This window comes from Sabethes cyaneus, chromosome 2, assembly GCF_943734655.1.
Source record: "Sabethes cyaneus chromosome 2, idSabCyanKW18_F2, whole genome shotgun sequence".
NCBI classification, from domain to species: domain Eukaryota; kingdom Metazoa; phylum Arthropoda; class Insecta; order Diptera; family Culicidae; genus Sabethes; species Sabethes cyaneus.
Genome location: NC_071354.1, coordinates 187,241,610 through 187,260,270, shown reverse-complemented (window position 1 = coordinate 187,260,270; position 18,661 = coordinate 187,241,610). Strand labels below are relative to the sequence as shown.

General features: G+C 39.5%; 1 protein-coding gene across 7 annotated transcripts in view; it reads right to left on the bottom strand.

The window, feature by feature from the left end:
- Positions 1 to 752: 752 nt before the first annotated feature.
- LOC128734396 (microtubule-associated protein RP/EB family member 1) overlaps positions 753 to 18,661 on the bottom strand; it is a 30,771-nt gene continuing 12,862 nt past the window's right edge. The window contains exons 2-6 of one of the 7 annotated variants that reach the window (XM_053828579.1): positions 18,390 to 18,658; positions 17,945 to 18,188; positions 8,250 to 8,481; positions 8,091 to 8,172; positions 753 to 2,155 (exon numbers count right to left, since the gene is read on the bottom strand). In XM_053828579.1, the coding sequence (XP_053684554.1) occupies positions 2,105 to 2,155; positions 8,091 to 8,172; positions 8,250 to 8,481; positions 17,945 to 18,188; positions 18,390 to 18,656 (876 nt within the window). In that variant the 5' untranslated portion in view covers positions 18,657 to 18,658 and the 3' untranslated portion in view covers positions 753 to 2,104. Of the gene's footprint in view, positions 2,156 to 8,090; positions 8,173 to 8,249; positions 8,482 to 10,005; positions 10,250 to 17,944; positions 18,189 to 18,389; positions 18,659 to 18,661 lie in introns of all 7 variants that reach the window. The other 6 variants (XM_053828582.1, XM_053828584.1, XM_053828578.1 and 3 more) reach the window with 6 other exon arrangements.

Sequence of the window (18,661 nt, the reverse complement as noted above, 5' to 3'; positions counted from 1 at the left end):
ATTATTAGGTATACCTATATTCAAATGGGAAATACAAAGCAAGCAACAAAATTGATCATCACGATCAATTGAAAGCCGCTTAACTGACGCTTAATCGGTACTCGGTTTTCAGTCAACCGAAGCCACTTCAGTTGAATCTGAATATTTATTGCTTTATCGCTGCGTAACTATTTTTAATCAAACGTGACGTTATCAAACTGATCGACATCACCAGTCAGTACAGCGATTTGATCTCTCGTTGCGCTATGTGAAAATATACGAATGAATGGCTTCTGCTTATTTTTGTCTGTAGAACAGTATTCCGAAAGGTGTTTTCCACTTGGGGACCATTGGCAAACTAGTAATCATAGCACCTATTACGATACGATCGTCACTTTCATGGATACGTTTACTTTCACGTCATAGTGAAAGGGCGTGGCCTTCAAATCACTTCAGTGACAATCGTGATAAGTTTTCGTGGTATTCAGCCGTATTTTTTATTCCGACTTATCGGTTTGTCTAGCGAAAATGGGTGGTATTCTCCATTCCGCCAGCAAAATCAAACGGGTTAAATAGTATAGGCTATCAAACGGGCTAATACAGAATGAGGATGCTTACCTCGATTCATTTTCACTGCGAGAGTACGAAATGACGACAAAAAGAGTCACATTTATTTGGTTTGAAGTAGGGTATCTTGATAACATGGACTTGGGGCGGGCGGTTTTCCAGGCTGTCATCGGCGAGAAAAGAAAACACATCCCCGATTTGCTTCATTCACGGTATTTTCTATTAAATGAAAAAAATAAATTTCACATTAGTGATAATGTCCGTACAGAAAAAAGCTTTTTTTAGAACCAAATTGAGTTAGGGGCTTTTTTTGATATTTTTTCTTTATTTTATGTTACATACTGTTCTGTATATAGTCGAAACTTTCGCTGTCAGCGATAGGAGATAACAAAACAGAAATGTATTCAATGTGTTGTTGTTTATAATGTTGTTTTGTTAGATTACAAAAAAAGCAGCAACTTTGATCGTGATATTATTTCTTTCGTCTGGTGAATCATCGCGACGGTTGTTCGTTTCGTATTTTTAATACATTTGGGAGAGCGCTGTTTTCGATCTCATTCTAACAGAGTATTTGAGCTAATGCTTGTGTGTGTTCATTTTTACACATCGTTCTTACACAATTGATTTACAAATATAAATTAGTACAGTTGCAACATTCGCGCTGTCGGGTATTACCTTGCACTATCTGTCTATGATGTAGCTATGCACTATTAGCACAAAGTAGATAATCCGATCGATAAGAACCACAGTGGTTCGTTGAATTTCAGGTATTTTAGCGGTAGATTGTAAGGGTAAAGTTTTGTAGGAATAGTAGGGTAATAATTTTTTAATATGATTAACAAGGCTTTTGCGTTACTGAGCTGTATTTTAGCGCGATATGGAGCAGATCGTTATATTTTTATTATTTTTTCATTGATTTGGCCTTAAGCATTCAAATGAAGGGGGAATTTTAGACAACACAATTTTCGAAGCCACAACATACAATATAGGAGAGAATGCGTAATAACAATAATTGTAGAATAGATTAATTTGCACCCATTTAAAATACTTGCGATACAAATATTGTCTTCATTTGGGATATAAGAAAATGCTGGAACGAAATCTTATACGCAGCGTAAGTTACGATTTAGCCTAAATATTTACGGGACGCTAGAATACCTTTTCCTCGCAATCGATGTGGTGCTTTTAGAGGACCTATGTTTTATCTAACCTGACTCGATTTACTTCTTCCGCTGTTACTGCCAAGTCACTTACATGCTGAACACTTTTGCAAACTCACACATGTAAATGACACGCGATTATAGACAGTTTATTCACTGTCGCAACAACTGCTTTAATTAGTCATGTTGGTAATCGGTATCAATAATATAATGGATAATGTTTAAATACAAAAAGAAAACTACTCATCACTACCGCAATCTTGTTTCTCTCATATCTTTAAATTACAGCTTTCTCCTATTTACTGTGTTGTCTTGTTGAATTCGCACACTGTTGACAGTCCTGTTGGTTTCACCTTTCTCTTGTAACAGTCGAGTGCGTGTGTATAGGCTGTACCGCTCTAGTACTCTTCCTCCTCTGGGGGCATATCATCCGGAGGTGCGAAACCGTCCTGTCGAAGAAATATAGGGTTAGACCAGTGTGCTTGTGTTTTATGAAAATATGAAATATGAAAATAGTTTAACAAAATAAATCAAAAAGAATGGAACCCTGTAGAATACTTAACTAAACAGACATTAAGATAGTGAAAAGAATAGAGAAGTAACCTATAATGAGGAAGTTCCGTAAAAGCAATCCTAACTACCTAGCAGAAAAGGTTTTCCAGTACAATCCGAAATATTTTTTCTGAACATTCAACGATTGTTATGAGCCTTTAAATGGGCGGGGCTCTAATTCCGCTTATTGCGAATTAAAAATAATCTTGCTTGCTCCTTTAGCTGTGCCGATTTGAATTGCTGCCAAAAAGTATACGACCACTTGCTTCATTACCATAAACGAGACACCGAGGTTATTATAACGAATACGATCCACTCGCTCGATTGGTAATTCATTTTTGCAAATATAATATCATCACGGTGACAGGAAGCGCCTTTGGCGACTAGGTACATTTTATTGCCGCAAATCTTCGGTGCATGTTACAACGTTTTGCGTTGTGATCGCCGTCCAATCAACAGCAGCAAACGGTAGCAATGAGCGGTAAGCATCTTTAGCCGATACAGAAAAAAATATTCAGCTGAACTTCCTATTGATCGAATCCCGAAAAGTCGTATCCTTTGTTTTACTCCTGCATAAGATTCTGTACAGCCAACTCGTTCACTTTGTTTGCCGAAAAGCGCCAGTTTGCCTTGAACTGCTTCTTGCTTTCAAAAATTTTTTTCCAGGCTCCACTTGACGATGGCCCAATATTCGTCAATTGCGCGGAGCTGCTACTTGTTGGGAGAGTTTTGTCCTTAAGTAGCAATTGGCGACATACCACCGCATGACCTTTGTTCGGTAATGATAAAATGATCCGGCTAAAACAGCACGGAATAATTGTGTTACTCCAGGAAAGGCAAGCAACGTTTTTTCCAGACAATCTTTCACGTAAATTAATCGTGCTCATTGGTCGTACCGGTACCGGCAATGAGTGTTGCTTTTCAAGCCACAGGTACAGATAACCTGCCAAACCAGATATTTCTTATTGAACTTCGAAAGTTTCAAACAGTTGAAAATGTCTGCCACCTTCCCCCTCAGGATGCCGTATAAGAGTCCTGCTCAGGAAGCTATCTGAAATTTCTCTTGACAGAAACCTACGTCGTCCATCACCATCCATCCATCACCACGCAACCGAACTTCGTTAGCATCGTCGTGAACATCGTCAGGGATCGTCCTTTGGTTTATCGTCGCGATTTGGAGTCACTACACTCTCGCCTTATGAGTCGACAGTTTGGCTTGGTTATTAGCTCGAAGCAGTTATATACGACACTCTCACCTTGTTTGCGACATCTCGAACGGAGAGGTGACCGTTCCGCTTGAAAGTGTCCGGTTATAGAATTGTGCGATGTATACATAGCGTCGAGAAGAGTGCAAGTTAACGCTGTATATGTGGATAGGCCCTTAATTGTGCACCAACCACATGAAAACTCGTTGTGGAAAAATTGAAACGGAGCGATTTTTCCGATTGGTTAACAGTGTAGATTTTCTCGTATTTGTGCCACCAAAGTGGCGTCCCACAGGGCGTCCATCTCGGACCATTGCTCTTAGTGTCGTTCGTCAATGATTTATGCAACTTGCTCAAAGCACAGAAATATATGATCGCTGATGATTTCAAGTTCTTCCGTGCGATAACTTCAGTTGTTGATTGTATCGTACTCCTGGAAGATAATGACCTGCTTCCAGAATAGTGTGAAAAAAATGGAATGGAAGCTGACGTTTAAAAGCGTCACATCAGACCGTTCACTCGCCTACGCAATTTCAATTACTGGATGTCATCAACTGGCCTTTAGTTCTAATCTGGTGTTGGATATGTGGCGACTATAACCAACCCCGTTTTACATGGCTCAATGGTGTTTGTCGCAAGCACGTCGATGGAATGGGTTTCGGCAGTTTATAACAGGTAAAAACAATCTCCTACCATCCCGAGACGGTTGGTATTTTAGATCTGGTCTTCTGCAGATGCAGATGAAGCAGCAAAGTATATCGGAAATCATACGATTTATTTGTCATAATTTCAACTGACCATTTTTTTTTTCCTTGTTGGGGACCTTGGACCACTGCGACCAGTTCTTTGATCTATTGTGGTGTGTCCTCTTTTGCTGTATTCAACTGACCATAATGTACTAACGGAAATATTTTGGCTGGGAAACCCTACTTGTGTAGAATAAATTATCCATCCTTAAAGCCGCATAAAAACCCAGCATCCTTTCACAACACAGATTTAAAAATATCAAATAATTACAAAACACAGAACAAACTGTCAAACATTAAAGTCATATCGACTATTACGAATAACAACCATGTGCCGAACTGCTTCATGCAGGCGATAGTTGAAATGCCGCATTCCTACGGGCGGAAACTGTTGGTGTCGTTGAATTCGAGATGTATCGATACATATCCCTGCTAATATTTCAAGGTCGTCGTAGCCGTGATGTTTTTCTCAATCCATCTAGACCAAAACTCAAATCGCCAAACGAATTGGCGATTTGCTTTGCTGATTATCTTATCATTATACTGTCGAAAAGTTGATTGATTATCAAGCACAAATGCTGGCCGCCGATGCAGTAGTCACGAAGCAATGCTTGTTTTTTGAGGGCGAAACTAATAACTGAACATATAGGGATGCTAATCGTCCTATAGTTACAATCGCAACACTCCGCGAACATGTTAAACAGCAGTTGAAGGCTCAAGCGGTTCATTGAGGTACGAACGGTCGAGTAGATTTTAGTGTGGTGGTCAGCATAAAATAATCGTCTGCGAAGTAGTCGGAATAAATCATTTATGAACAGCAAAAATAGTGAAGGTCCTGGAGTGCTACTCTGAGGTTCTCCTGCTGAGCAATTTCCAAACTAGACAGACAAAGATCTACTTAATTTTACAGCCCTTTTTGTGGTTTTGTAGATAAGAGGTTACCACAACTCTCAGTTTATCAAGCTTAGCTAGTAGTACACCATGATCAACTCGGTCATATGCTGCCTTCAGGTCAGTATAAACGGCTTCATGCGGCAGCTACCCAGATTGTACTTGAGCTACAAAACCGCTGGAGAGCCGATCAACGGCGAATAAACAGCCTAACTACCATAGTCCAGTAGATATCTAAGCGAGTGCATTAAGCACAATAGCCCCTCCCTGAAGTAATACCGATAAGGTGGTGCCAGAGGGGATTGAGGCTGGAAACTCGAGTAGGGTTTTAGTGGGTCGGGATCCTCACGCCCCATTAGGGGGGTCGGGATACCTAAACCCCACTCCCTGAGTTGTCTTCTCAGGTGTCTGATAGTACCGTGTACCGTATCTTCTAAGGTGCTCAGCAGATTTCCCTACTCGTAAAAAAACGGCTTCATGATTTGAATATGTTCTGTTATACTTGTTCCTACTTGTAGATATCTTCATCAAATGGTGCAAAACGAAATCGACATACCGAAATGTGTTGTCAAGACATACAACCGTAATTGGTTCCATATTGAATTCGACTACAGGATTAATGAAGCTTTACTTCAAGGGTTGATCAAGCAACTGGCCATCGCGAGCTTCCCTCGTTCTGTGATAGTTACGAAAGTTAATCGGCAACTAGGACGTGACGACCCTGTAAACCTCCGACCACACTCTGATTAGTGCCACTTACTACATTTAGATATGCCTTAACGTCGAGGTTCAAAGTCCTCGGAGAGCATACAACACTGCTCTAAATTTCACGATACGATAGGGAATGCTGCTTCGCAAACTGAGATGTTTAGACGCATCTGAATGCTTCGTATGCTGGCGTCAGACGTACTTTACACATCTTTATCCTTCAGGGATGTTAGGCTCCATTGAATCGTAGTTTCTGCAATCAGTCTGAAGTTCCACAGGGAAGTAACTTGGGACCGTTACTATTCCTTATCTTTGTTTTAATTACGTTTGTTTTGTTATACCGCCTGGCTGCACGCCGACGCGACGATCTTAATTTTTTTCTTCATTTTATTAACGACCCAATCTTGAAATATTTATCGCTGTGTCGGGGCTAGTCTGAAACGCATCAGTGTTTTTAAAAATTAGGAGTTGAACTAGATGCTAAATTGACCTTCCACAACCATTACTCGAACATTATTACTAACCCATTATGACCCGGGTATACCTAAATTTGGACCAAATGAAGTGAAACTCTGTAATCTATTATATTATAGCTCGAATGTATCGGGAAACGCAAAATCGTCATTTGGAATGCTTTAAAGGCCAAAATATCGCAGGTTAAATATTTTATAGGCTCAGTTTCAAACAAACAAATTACAAAGTTTTTTACAGATTTCTTATCGAATTTTGTGATAGACTTTACATATAAATACTAATTTACATGTCAGGTAATGTTTCGTCACTAAACGTAGACTTTTTCATGCGTTTTGGAGACAAAAATTTTTTCGCCATTTTTTCAACTTTTTTTCCGCCATTTGTCACAACTTTGCACTGTTGAAAATACAGATGAAATGACAAAAGCTGACACATTATATCACACACATATCAGATTGATGTCTTATCTCTCTTGTAGTGATATATTAACAATGCTAACTATTGAAATTCAGCAGTAAACAGGTTTTAAAGACGAGGTATGATATATCATACGCTGGGTCATAATGGGCTAAAGTAAATTGCAACTTGGGTTTTATCATGCGTGTGGCCAATGATTTCCGTGATCCATATTGCTTACGTGCTCCTTACTTCTCGCTTGTACGATCCATTCTGGACACAGCTTCTGTGGTATGAAGCCCATATACAAATGTTTGGTCAGCTAGAATCGAAGCAGTGTAACGCAGGTTTATTAGACACGCACTAAGATTTCTAAACTGGTCGGACCTTCGTAACCTTCCTCGTTATGAGGATCACTGTAAGCTGCTGAATATCGAAACGTTAAGCAAAAGGAGAGATGTATCTAGAGCCGTCTTTTTCTCCCAACTGTTTAATTTTGAAATTGATGCTCCTGAACTACTGGTATTGGCAAACATCAAAGTAATGTTTTTTTTTTTTTGAAACGGTAGTTCTTTTACAATTCATGAAGGGACGGTAGAAGAAAGTAATGAAATTTTAGAGTGGAAGAGAAAGAGCGGAAAAAGGTGAGAGGAGGGGTAATTAGTAGCTACGCTTAACAAGTAGTCGTTGTGCGTCCTACCTTTTGTCCAATGCTGTAAGACGCATGGGGCGAACCAAGCTATAATCTGCGATTATAACCGGAATCGAACCCACAACACCCGCCGGGGCATGTGGCTCGCTGTGAACCATAGAGGCGCTGGACAAAAGGAGACTGCACAACCTCCTTATTAGGCGAGCGACGTATCTTCAAACTCCATCTGGTCAAGACTAACTTCAATCTGAGGAATATTGGCTAAACTGATTGAATTTGGCTAGAAGAACAGTATATGCCATAACTCTTTTGATGTAACTCACATATAAGACGTGTTCGCAGAGGGGGAACGCGATGTGTCTGCGGGACTAGTTTGTCCGTCTACGCGGACATATCCATTGTAAATTATTTTGAAGCTATGAATGTATTGCAAACCCGACTCTCAACTTAACCTTGTTTGCAGTTACACAATACTAATAAGGAGGTTTTATCTGGATTTTACGCATTTCAAGCTGTTTTTGCAAAGGTATAACCGTAACATACATACCTCACCATAATTAGTATCAGAGCTAATAATTTGGACCTGGTTTTTGTTTACTAGGAACTACGCAACTAACTACCAAGTAGCCCAATAGGTGACCAAGCGGATAAAAGGAAGTTCTAGAGAGTCATACTGAAAATCACTTAGCAGTTGAGCAAAAAGTTTGGAAGTTACTGTATAGGTTACCACAAACAAAAAAGGGGAATCAAATTAACTTACACCTACCTCCGTCGCATAGAGAATATTGAGAATTCTTTGGACCAACTCGTTCTGCCCTTCGTTTGGTTCGTCTTCTTGACATCTGGAAGGAAAGAAAAATCAGTATCCCATTGCACTGTATTCGTACATTTCTGCCGCAGGCTTCTTCTGGATTCTTACAAGATCTCAATATCCCGCAGCTTGCTGAAGTAGAAGTCGCGCTCCTTTTCCAGCCCCTCTAGATGTAACCGCATGTCCTGCACCTGGTTGGTCAATTCATCCACCTGCTGATTCGTCACACTGTTCTGCGAGGAGGATTTGCTGGCAATCGTTGTGGCGCCAACACCGCCGATCTGCCGGCGCTCCAGATTACCCATTGGTGCTGCGGGTCTACTGGGTGTGACTTTGGACACTGGATTAGATTAGTTGATTTTGCGGGATGCAACATTTTTTTTTTAGTTTTGTTGGCGGTGTGCCAATAAAACAAAAAAGAAACAATTTATCAACGTAAAAATAAAAACAAAAAAGAAAAACGTCGCATGTTAGTGCACGTTACGCTACGGTCACTTTCAACAGGTTCAAACTATTGAAACCGTTAAAAGTCGAGCTATGCTATATACTAACGAAAACAAAATATGCGAAAGAGGAGGATGGCAGGTAGGGTCGATTTCATTTCTGCTAAAATTGTGGCATTCGTTTTTTTTTATTACTAAATGGCAAGCGTAATTGACATAGTTGCGGAAAATTAGCAATGTTATATTTTTAGTGAGCAGGAACCTAACTTTAAGAGAAGGCTGTATGGCCGGTAGCTAGTGAATTGAAAGCATTCGTAAAAATGACTGTTCCGCTGTAATATGTACAAATGAAGTTGCATGAGAAAAGCAATCAAAACAGAGACCTTGATCTAGTTTTATTATATGATTATGTCAAGGTAAATAAGTGTCCTTTTTGCACAGTCGAGTCTCTAACAAATTCACCGTTAATTAGGCGATGGTGACAGAAGCAAAAAGCCACGGCGCCAGATTGTACAAAAAGGAAACTTGTACGTTTCTGTTTTGAAACGGACGAATAAATCTTCGACCTTTAAATAGACATATTTTTTCTAGCCTGAATAGTAGCAACGCATAAACTTATTTTCAGATTAGTTGAAATTGTAATTTTGCTTTCTACGATTTTTCATTCTACGTTTATTCTTACTCAAATCGAAAAGTATAGAAAAAGATGACCAGAATAACTGAGTTCCTGCAAATATTGTTTAATTTTAGAATTACTCCTTTAATTTACCGTTAAATTTAAAGCCAAGCTATCGAAAAACTCTCCAACTTGTTTGAAAATTAGTTTAAAAAATCGATTTTTTTAATAGTGTTTTGCGTCGTGTATATCGGCAATACAATGTACATAGGGTGGGGTGCACAGTATTTTCTTAAAACAATAATGTATTTACTACATATATTGCGATTAACGCTTTAAGCAGGATTAGTACAGGTTTTCAGCTAAAGGTTAGTAATATGTTATTATCACCAGCAGCATAACACGTCTCCATCCACATACACTTGAATTCAAGACCAATTATGATGAGAACGAGCGTAATATCTTAATTGTGATACGACTTTCCATTGAAAACAGATAGTCTGCAGTTCAAAATAGATAGTTGCCAATTGAGAGAAAAAGTGAAAATGTGTGCATTGAGAGAAATGGAAACTGCCGTGCTGAATGATACAATATGTTATAGGTAAAACATAAACTTTACTACATCCATTAAAAAAAGATCCACAACTGCCGTAGGTAATTAGGCTGTCCAGTGTCTAATTAAATCTATACAAAAAAAAGTGTAAATGTTTTATGTTGTGAATCTTTTTCAATTAAAAATCATAATAACAAACTAGGTGAGTGGAAGATGAAAAGAATAAATCAAACAAATAAATGAAAAACATACTCGGTTTAATTTTATCACGTGATGTGGATGAGACGATTGGTGCCTTGCGAGGTACGGCCGCTGCTGCGATACCGTTGCCTTTGGGAGCACCGGCGCCACCCATGCCCATTGGTAAGTTATCTCTTGCCAGAGAAGCATCGTAATCTCGACCGTCATAGTTTGCGTCGAAAAATTTCTTAAACCATTGCAAGAATTCAAAATTGTCTTGGAAGCGACCCTTGATTAGTCTATCGATAGGGATAATCTATAAAAAATATAAAACGAAACAGAATTATTAGGAAGTATGTTTTATGTACCTAGATGTAAATGTGGTAGTCGGCTATTAAGGAGCATTCTTATTGCTACTATGATCAAATTAAACCACGCTGCATACTTAAATCAAATACCATCAATTCAAAATTAACCTCTGAGCACAATGGGCTTCTGTGTGTAGATTAAACTTTTTAAATAGTAAGAGTTATTTCACTAATTAAAAAAAACATAGAAAAACTTAGGCAATTTTACCGTTATTTGGTGAAAAAATAGGAAGAGTGTCCGGTTACAAAACAAGTTTTCGGTTACCATCGTTGCTTTCAACTCCTTTTTCAACGTAAGGAAGTTGAAAATATTTATTGCTTAGGGGGAAGTCGTGTATGGCGGGACAGGCATCTATACCCGGACACTAGCGGACACTTTCTCAAAAACAAGAAATGATATATATATTTGAAAAAAATAGAACAATAGTACCTTTAATACTTTATTCATTTCATATTTCATTCTTAGCAAATATTTTTATCATTTTTTGTTTGTTTTTGAGAAATCGCCAGTGTCCAGGCATAGAAGCCTGTCCGGCCATACACTACTTACTTCCCCCTATCTCAAATATTATATGAGCTGTTCCGAATTATAGTGGTCTATTGACCATTTTTATCAAAATTGAGATTTTTACATAAATCGTAGCTTTTTGCATATATAAAAAAGTAAGTTTCCTGCTTTTTTCATGGTAAATTTTTGGTTTAAAACAGAATGACCATTCTATTTGACCATTTTTAATTTCAAAACTACATTGGAACACAATGTTTGACTTCTACTCGTTAAACCCTTTCATCTGATACTCATATTGTGGAGACTGCATTATTTTCAGTCCTATGCGGTCAGAAAACCGGAAGTCGCCATCTTTGATTCCAAAATGGCATCAGAATACGATATTCCATACCCAGTCGTCATACTATTTCACCAATACCCGTTTTATGGGGGTTTTGTATCATTTATTGACATTTACAAATCCCATGGATATAGACCATTATGCTGCGGAACGTTTTGGGGATTTCAGGCAAATTATATATGAAATCTTAGTGGTCTATGTACATTGGTATGAATAAATCGCATATTTCAACAACAGTTGGGATTTTTATGTATTCTCATGTTGAATCCCTTTATATCCTGTCCATCAGAACAGTGGGTTTGGCGAAAAATAGAGATCAAATAGAATTTTTTACAGAGTTTTTCACACAATTGCGTCTCCTGCAAAATTTGCTAAATGGTTAAAAGACCACTATAATTTGGAACGGCTCATATATAAATGAGACGATATAAGCCTTTAGTTCTCTGTCTGTCCTTTGAAAGTTAAAAACTACGTTTGAAGGTCCTCGGGTACTGGAAGTGTTTTTGCTGCGCTAACAGTTTCTCTCTATCTCAGTGAACCATTAAGGAGGAGTCTGCTTTTTATTTTACGGAAAAAATGAAAATTTGTATATTAAAGTGTTTTCGGGTATGGGTAGTGTTCCTGTGCTCAATGCTACTCAGTACCGTGGTTTAGGGGGAAGGTAAACTGGCTGGCTGAATGGGAGAGAGCAGAGTAAAGTGTACTGTTGTTACCTTGCGCCCCTGTAAGCATAAAATAGACCTAACAGTGGATCACAGGCTCATTTTTTTCCATGTGTGGACTCATTACTGCGACCAGTTAAGTTGATCTATTGTAATATCGCCCGGGTGTTTGCTGTATGACCTGCACTGCATTTCTTTTTGCTATATACGCTATTGAGTGAGCGATATGCTTATTTTAAATTGTATGCGTGCTTGCGTGTATTGGGGTTTACCCTTCCTTCAAAGCTTGATCTACTTTACCCACTTATTCCTCGTTGCCAGCACTATCCCATATTATAGCCGTCCCTGACGAGGACTCATTCGTACCTCTGCCCAGTACACTTAACTATAGGAGGGATATTTGCACTGTCAAGAGGCTTTAGATGGTAAATATAGAATTCAGCACGAAGGAAGGGTAAATGGAGGGGCCTGAGAATAAACCCATGCTAAAATCACTTGACATCGAATGGCTTGATTCTACTAAGATTCGAACCCTCGACCACTCGCTTGTCAAAGCAGACTCGGTAACCTTGCGGCTACGGAGCCCCTCAATCACAGGCTCATATTCAGCTACTCCTTTCGCTACCTCCTCGCGGTACCAGCCGAGATACGAGCAACCTTGGTGATCAGGTAACCAAACCTGGTGGAAACCAAGGCCGTATACTAATAGGGAAGGAAGGCTCTTTTGAGCTTCTTTAGTCCTCCGACGAAACAGAGGTTTGGAACCGCAAGCCGCCACCATGAAAAACTAAGCAATGAACGAGGAACAAAGAAGTTTGGACTGGAACAATCGGATTAGACTACGAAACAGGGGTATGGATTGGAAACTCGAGACGTTGAACTGCCGATCTCTCAGCTTCCAAGGGAGTATTCGAGTGTTCTCCGCAAGGTTGCCAACAAGTTTTCCCGAAAATCTGGCGAACACGAATAAAAATGTCTGACAAAAATCTGGTGGTCAATTAGTCCGATGGGGAAGCGTTTTCCTGAAAAAATCTTGCTCGTTTTACTCACTGTAGATGCAAAATTTCGTCTAAAATTAGAAGTGATGACCTTTTTGCAAGACGGTGGATCGGAAATTTGGCAAAAATCTGGCAAATATCTGGGAGATTTTGAGCTTTGTCTGTTTGTCTGGCCCGCAATCAAAAATCTGGCAAAATCCAGATTTAGCTGGCATACTGGCAACCGTGGTTCTCCGACATATTGAAGAGCCGCAAGTTCAACGTCGTAGCACTACGCGTGGTGTGCTGGAAAGACTGATGGGTACGTACGTTCAGAGATAAATATATGATTGGTTTGACAATAATTGTATGAAGATAACGGATGAAGAGAACGCAGCAAGAATGCGCAGTGCCACACGTCGTGACGTGGTAAGACACAAACAGAAGGAGATGCAGCGAATCCAAATTTAACAAAACAAAGGTGTCGCCTCGCAGAGCAGGAGTATCTGGAGTGGGAGCGGCTGCATCGTTCTCACAATACGCGAAAGTTCTACCAGAAACTGAAAGGATCCCGCAAAGGTTTTGTGTGTGAACCGAAATATGTAGGGATAAGAATAATATTTTGTCGGATGCCGGAGCAGCGCTTAGAAAGCAATTTCGACGGTGCGACAACCCAACATTGCAGGCCATCATGCAGCTAAAGATCAATAAAACACTTATTAAAATGGATCAAGAAAAGCTGACCGCTTGTCTGCATCGGCTAATTGTTAAAAGTTGGCATGCAGAGCAGCTACAGAAGAAGTGGAAAGATGAGGTTATCTACCCAAACCACAAGACTTTGCACCGTTCTCAAATCCTCCAATACAGAATTGCCAGGCACCATTTATTCGTTGACTTCAAAGCTGCATATGATAGCATCGACCGAAAAGATCTATGGAAAATAACAAGAACGGCTTACCCAAGAAACTGATCAAACTGATTCAATCTGGGATGGATGGTACACACAGATTGTACACAATGGATAATTTCAAGGATTTGTGAGGAGGAGAAACTACCAGAGGAGTAGATGGATTGTGTGGTTTGTCCCATCTACAAAAACGGCGATCGGATAGAATGCTGTAATTACCGCGGCATTACACTGCTCAACGCCACCTACATGGTGCTCTCCCAGATTTCGTAACGTCGTCTGTCCCCAATAACAAGAGAATTTGCAGGGGTGTTTAGGGTGGCCCGGGCTACTACGGATCAAATTTTTACTCTCCGACAAATCCTCCAGAAATGTCGGAAGTACAACATGCCCACGCATCATATGTTTGTGGATTTCAGGGCAGCATACGATACAGTCGAGCGCGAGCAGCTATGGCAAATAATGCATGAATACGGAAAGGGGATGGACTTTCCTGTGTGTTATTCAACATCGCTATTGAAGCTGTGGTCCGATGAGCGGTCTAAACGAGAGGAACGATCATCAGCAACAGTAGCCAACTCCTAACCTTCACAGACGACCTGGACATCATAACTAGAAACCTTGGGATGGCAATCTACGGCAGAATAAAAATTCTGGAGGATTGGGTTCAAAATCGATGCGTCGAAATCTAAATATCTATATGGTAGGAAGAGCCTCCAGAGAAAATAAAGTTTGTGTCCCACGAACAGTGACTATTGACTGAAAGTTGTTGATGAGTTCATATATTTGGGATCTCTGCTCACCACCGACAATAATATGAGTTAGGAGATTCAACGACTTCAATGCGACGATGTACAAAACGCTGATCAGATCGGTAGTCTTGAGACGGTAACTTTGCCTACGAAAGACATAGGGGTAATAGGGGCATAATGAGCATACGGGGCAAAATGGGCCATCGTTCGTTTGGGCATATTGGGCAATCAATTTCGCTAATTTGATTAATGAACTTGTTGATAATGTTCTTAATAAGCATCTCAACAAAAATCACGTCCAAATTCGTTGACATGTCTGAGATATTGAGAAAAAGCTCGAGCCGATTCAGGATTGTAAAAATACTATAAGAATTGCAACCCACAAAATAAGCTCTATAGCCATTTGTTGCGTGCTATGGACTTCTCCACTCCATGTAAGGTTACTATTACCATATATGAACAATTACTTTGTATAATTGAGATATTTGTTTTGTTTTATCGCATTATTATAATTATTTTTGATTAGCATAGCTGTAAGGGGCATAATGAGCATGCCTGGCAATGTATTTGTACATAACCAATAATGGCTGGAAAGTAATATAAACATAAAAATGACACAGTCAATTATAATGTTGCGTAATTGTAAGCAACAATCAACCCGAAAATAGTGCTTACAGAGCAAAAATTGTGTCTTTCATCTATGCCACTACAACTGCCATGTTGCCTATGTTGTTCAACTGAAAAAAAAATCGCTAAATAGAAACAATCATTAAACAACCGCTGAATGAAATCAAAATAGTCACCATTTCTCTTTTCTTCTATATGATATAATCTTTTATGTTATTTTCCAGTAAAAACTGGCTAAAATGATAAGTTTAACTAACGTGCCCATATTGCCCCGTATGGTGGCCCATTATGCCCCGTATGGGTTTTGAACGAAGCAAAAAGTATCATTTTTTAAACATTTAAATTTGATGGCTGTTCATAGTCAAGCAATATTCTAACATTGTTAATTTATCAAAGACATGTCAAATCGTAAGTTTATGGCAATTATTAGAATTTTGATTACGCGCTACATGTTTTATGAAGCGTTTTGCTTAGGTGGCCCATATTGCCCCTACCACCCCTACGTGCACTTGCCGTATTTAGACGAAAGGTGTTGATACTTTTTTTGACACAGTACAAACGGATAGCGGAGAGCGGCGTAAGTATAAAAACCACGAGTTGCAGGGACTACTTGGAGAGATTCCTATCGTACACTTGGTGAAACTTGGGAGACTACGGTGGGCCGGCACCGGCACCAGGAATAGAGAGGCCCAACGTGCTAGATGGCTCGACCAGGTTGAAGTCGATTTGCGTGTGCGTGTGCCGATTTGAGCGAATCGTGGCTCACCGAATTGACGACGAGTAGCCCAGGACCGAGTACAGTGTAGACAAATTCTTGATACGCCAGCCCGGCTGTCTTGCTGTAGAAGTAAGGAGTATGGTACACAGTGCTGTGATCGAAGAATATGATAGAAATTACTTCCTAAAACACCAGATTAAAACACATTTTTGTGTCATTTATTTGGAAATGGAAACGAATTTACGAGGTAGTTACCAGTGAGTGAAGGAATCGAATTCCGTTTCCGTGCATTTAATCATCAGTAGAATTCACTTTTCATTTTTGCTGTGTGCGAATATTGATATGCGTACAATTTTTAATAATGTATTTTTTTGGCTTAACCCAGAATCGAAAGAAACCCATTTGTGATTATTAAAAGATTAGCGATTGGCGAACAATTATAGTTCCTCAAATTCTCTTTATTCTTTTTCTAGTTTTCCTGAATTACTGAGAAAATACTTAGTTTTAGAGTTATGAATTTTATAAATAAGCAATGTTCGAAAGCAGATGTGGCTGCGATAGGTATAAAAACGAGGTGTGTCCGAGTAGAATGTGGCTCTCAACCAGCAATTCCATAAAACGTATTTTGCTTTCAAACACCGTGGCAAACATCCAAAACCATTCGGTATGCTTTCTGCAAACAAAATGATGAGTTTTTTTTTCTTGCAAATCGCTCTTGGCTAATAGACGATTCAATGTTATATACTAACATACATAAAATGTATGAATCAGGGTTTATCTACAATTTCCACAACATCAGTAAAGTTATGTGCGGTGACGTGAGAAACATGTAAAATGTCAGCTTGCAACTGTGACAGGAGAACTATAATGGTAACAATAGCACTCACAGTAGCTGCTGCGGGGACGCACTTCACCGTTCTTTTTGTTTTCTCGTGAAATTATACAATCATCATTCTTGGATAACGTTTCGAGTGGTTCAGTTCAAATTTCGTTCAATACATTACTTTTAAACTGTATGGAGAGATTTTCACATTTCACATTAAATATAGTTCATAACGAAAATGTAAGAGAAAACAAGTCGTAACCGGAGACACGCGCCTATATAAGTAATTAAAAACAAAAAACAAAATATATTTTATTCGAAACTCTTGATTGTGATTGGCAAAGGCAAACGTCCCTGTAAGGACGGCTCATTTTTACACAATTGCACATGGTTTTTGCCATAAATTTGACAAACGGAATACAATTCTCGTGTAATTTTTCAAATAGACCTAAGTGACAATGAGAGATTCTCTTCGCGTCACCTCTCTTCCGCTTTTTACGGGTAGGTACATAAATGCATAGAAAAGTAAATTTTCAAAACATTTAGCTAACTAGTGACTCCGTCAACCGTGTCATGCAAAGCTGATGTGTTAAAATGCATTAGTATTAGTATTCCGTAAAAAGCGGAAGAGAGGAGACTCGAAAAGCATCTCTCATTGTCACTTAGGTCTATTTGAAAAATTACCCGAGAATTGTAAACTTTAGTCGTCATTACTGAACATTAGTGCTACGTAGGTCCATTCACCTACAAACGTTTTTCAAAAGCTTTGTTGCCATTCGACTCTAATGCCAGCATGAACATGTTCTACAAAGGATTGGATTTCGCGGTATCTTCCAAACCTCTTCACTGTTCCAAAAACTTCTTTGCTCGTGATATAAAATACGACGAGTTCTTATAAAGTCTAGTTCTTATAGAGTCGGAGTCACCCCGAAATCTATCTAATTATAAACAGGGGAGACATTTTCTGCGCCACAGAAATAGCTCGCCCTGATAGCCATGAGAGGTGGATCGTTTTTACTTTAAGCCTGGAAGCGTTATAAATTTTCAAGCTTTGATGGACTACCTGTTAGCTATATTTAACTGAAATAATATGGGAAATAAGATGAGCTACTATCAGAGTTAGATGTTAAATATCCCAACCCCGGCAATAGCGTAGGTAAAATTTCCGATGCAATCGAAAAAAAAAATCAATTCACGAGAGCCCTTATTGCTCTGCTAGCCAGCCTATTATCTACTACCTCCTCATTCGTTGTACTAAGAACTTAAAAAACGGGAAATTTGCTTTAACGAACAATAACAGACAATCAACGAGAATGAGCAGTACACTACCGGTGGATGTGACATGGTGAGGGGGTAGCTTCTGCGATTTCGGTGCTTGGATGTGCCGTTTCGGCAGTTCACCTACACCCAGTTCATTTTGGATTGCACCCGAACCTAGCAGGATGCCGAAACGTGCCTCCAGTGCGTCGTACTCTCGACCGTCATAGTTGGCATCGAAGAACTTCTTGAACCATTGCAAAAATTCAAAGTTATCTTGAAAGCGTCCCTTAATCAGCTTATCCACCGGGATGACCTAAACCGGAACGAAAGTACGCAATGTACGATCTAACATGCTGAACATGTGGGCATCAGAAATAACGAACAATCGGAGAGAAATGATGTGATGTGGTAAACGTGAAAGTTCAAATATCAACTATCGCTCATGATGAGTAATGATGAGATGAATCATTCGTCCGCAGGGCGGGTTACATCGGTAAAGCAATTCACCACTAACCTTGTCCACGTTCATTTTTTTGAATGCCGCTTGCAGGATTTTAAAATTCTGAATGTATTCGTGTTCTAAATTCGTACGAAATTTGACGCGCTTCATCGGCACTGAACCTGGAAACAGCATATCCATGTACTGGCAATAGGCGGCACCCGTACACAGTTCCTCGATCTTAGTGAACTGGGACCGAAGGCAGTCGTTTACCCACGATAGCATGTCATGCCTGGATAAGTTGTCTGTAGTCACGTTGGTTGAATACACATTTACTGCCATTCCTG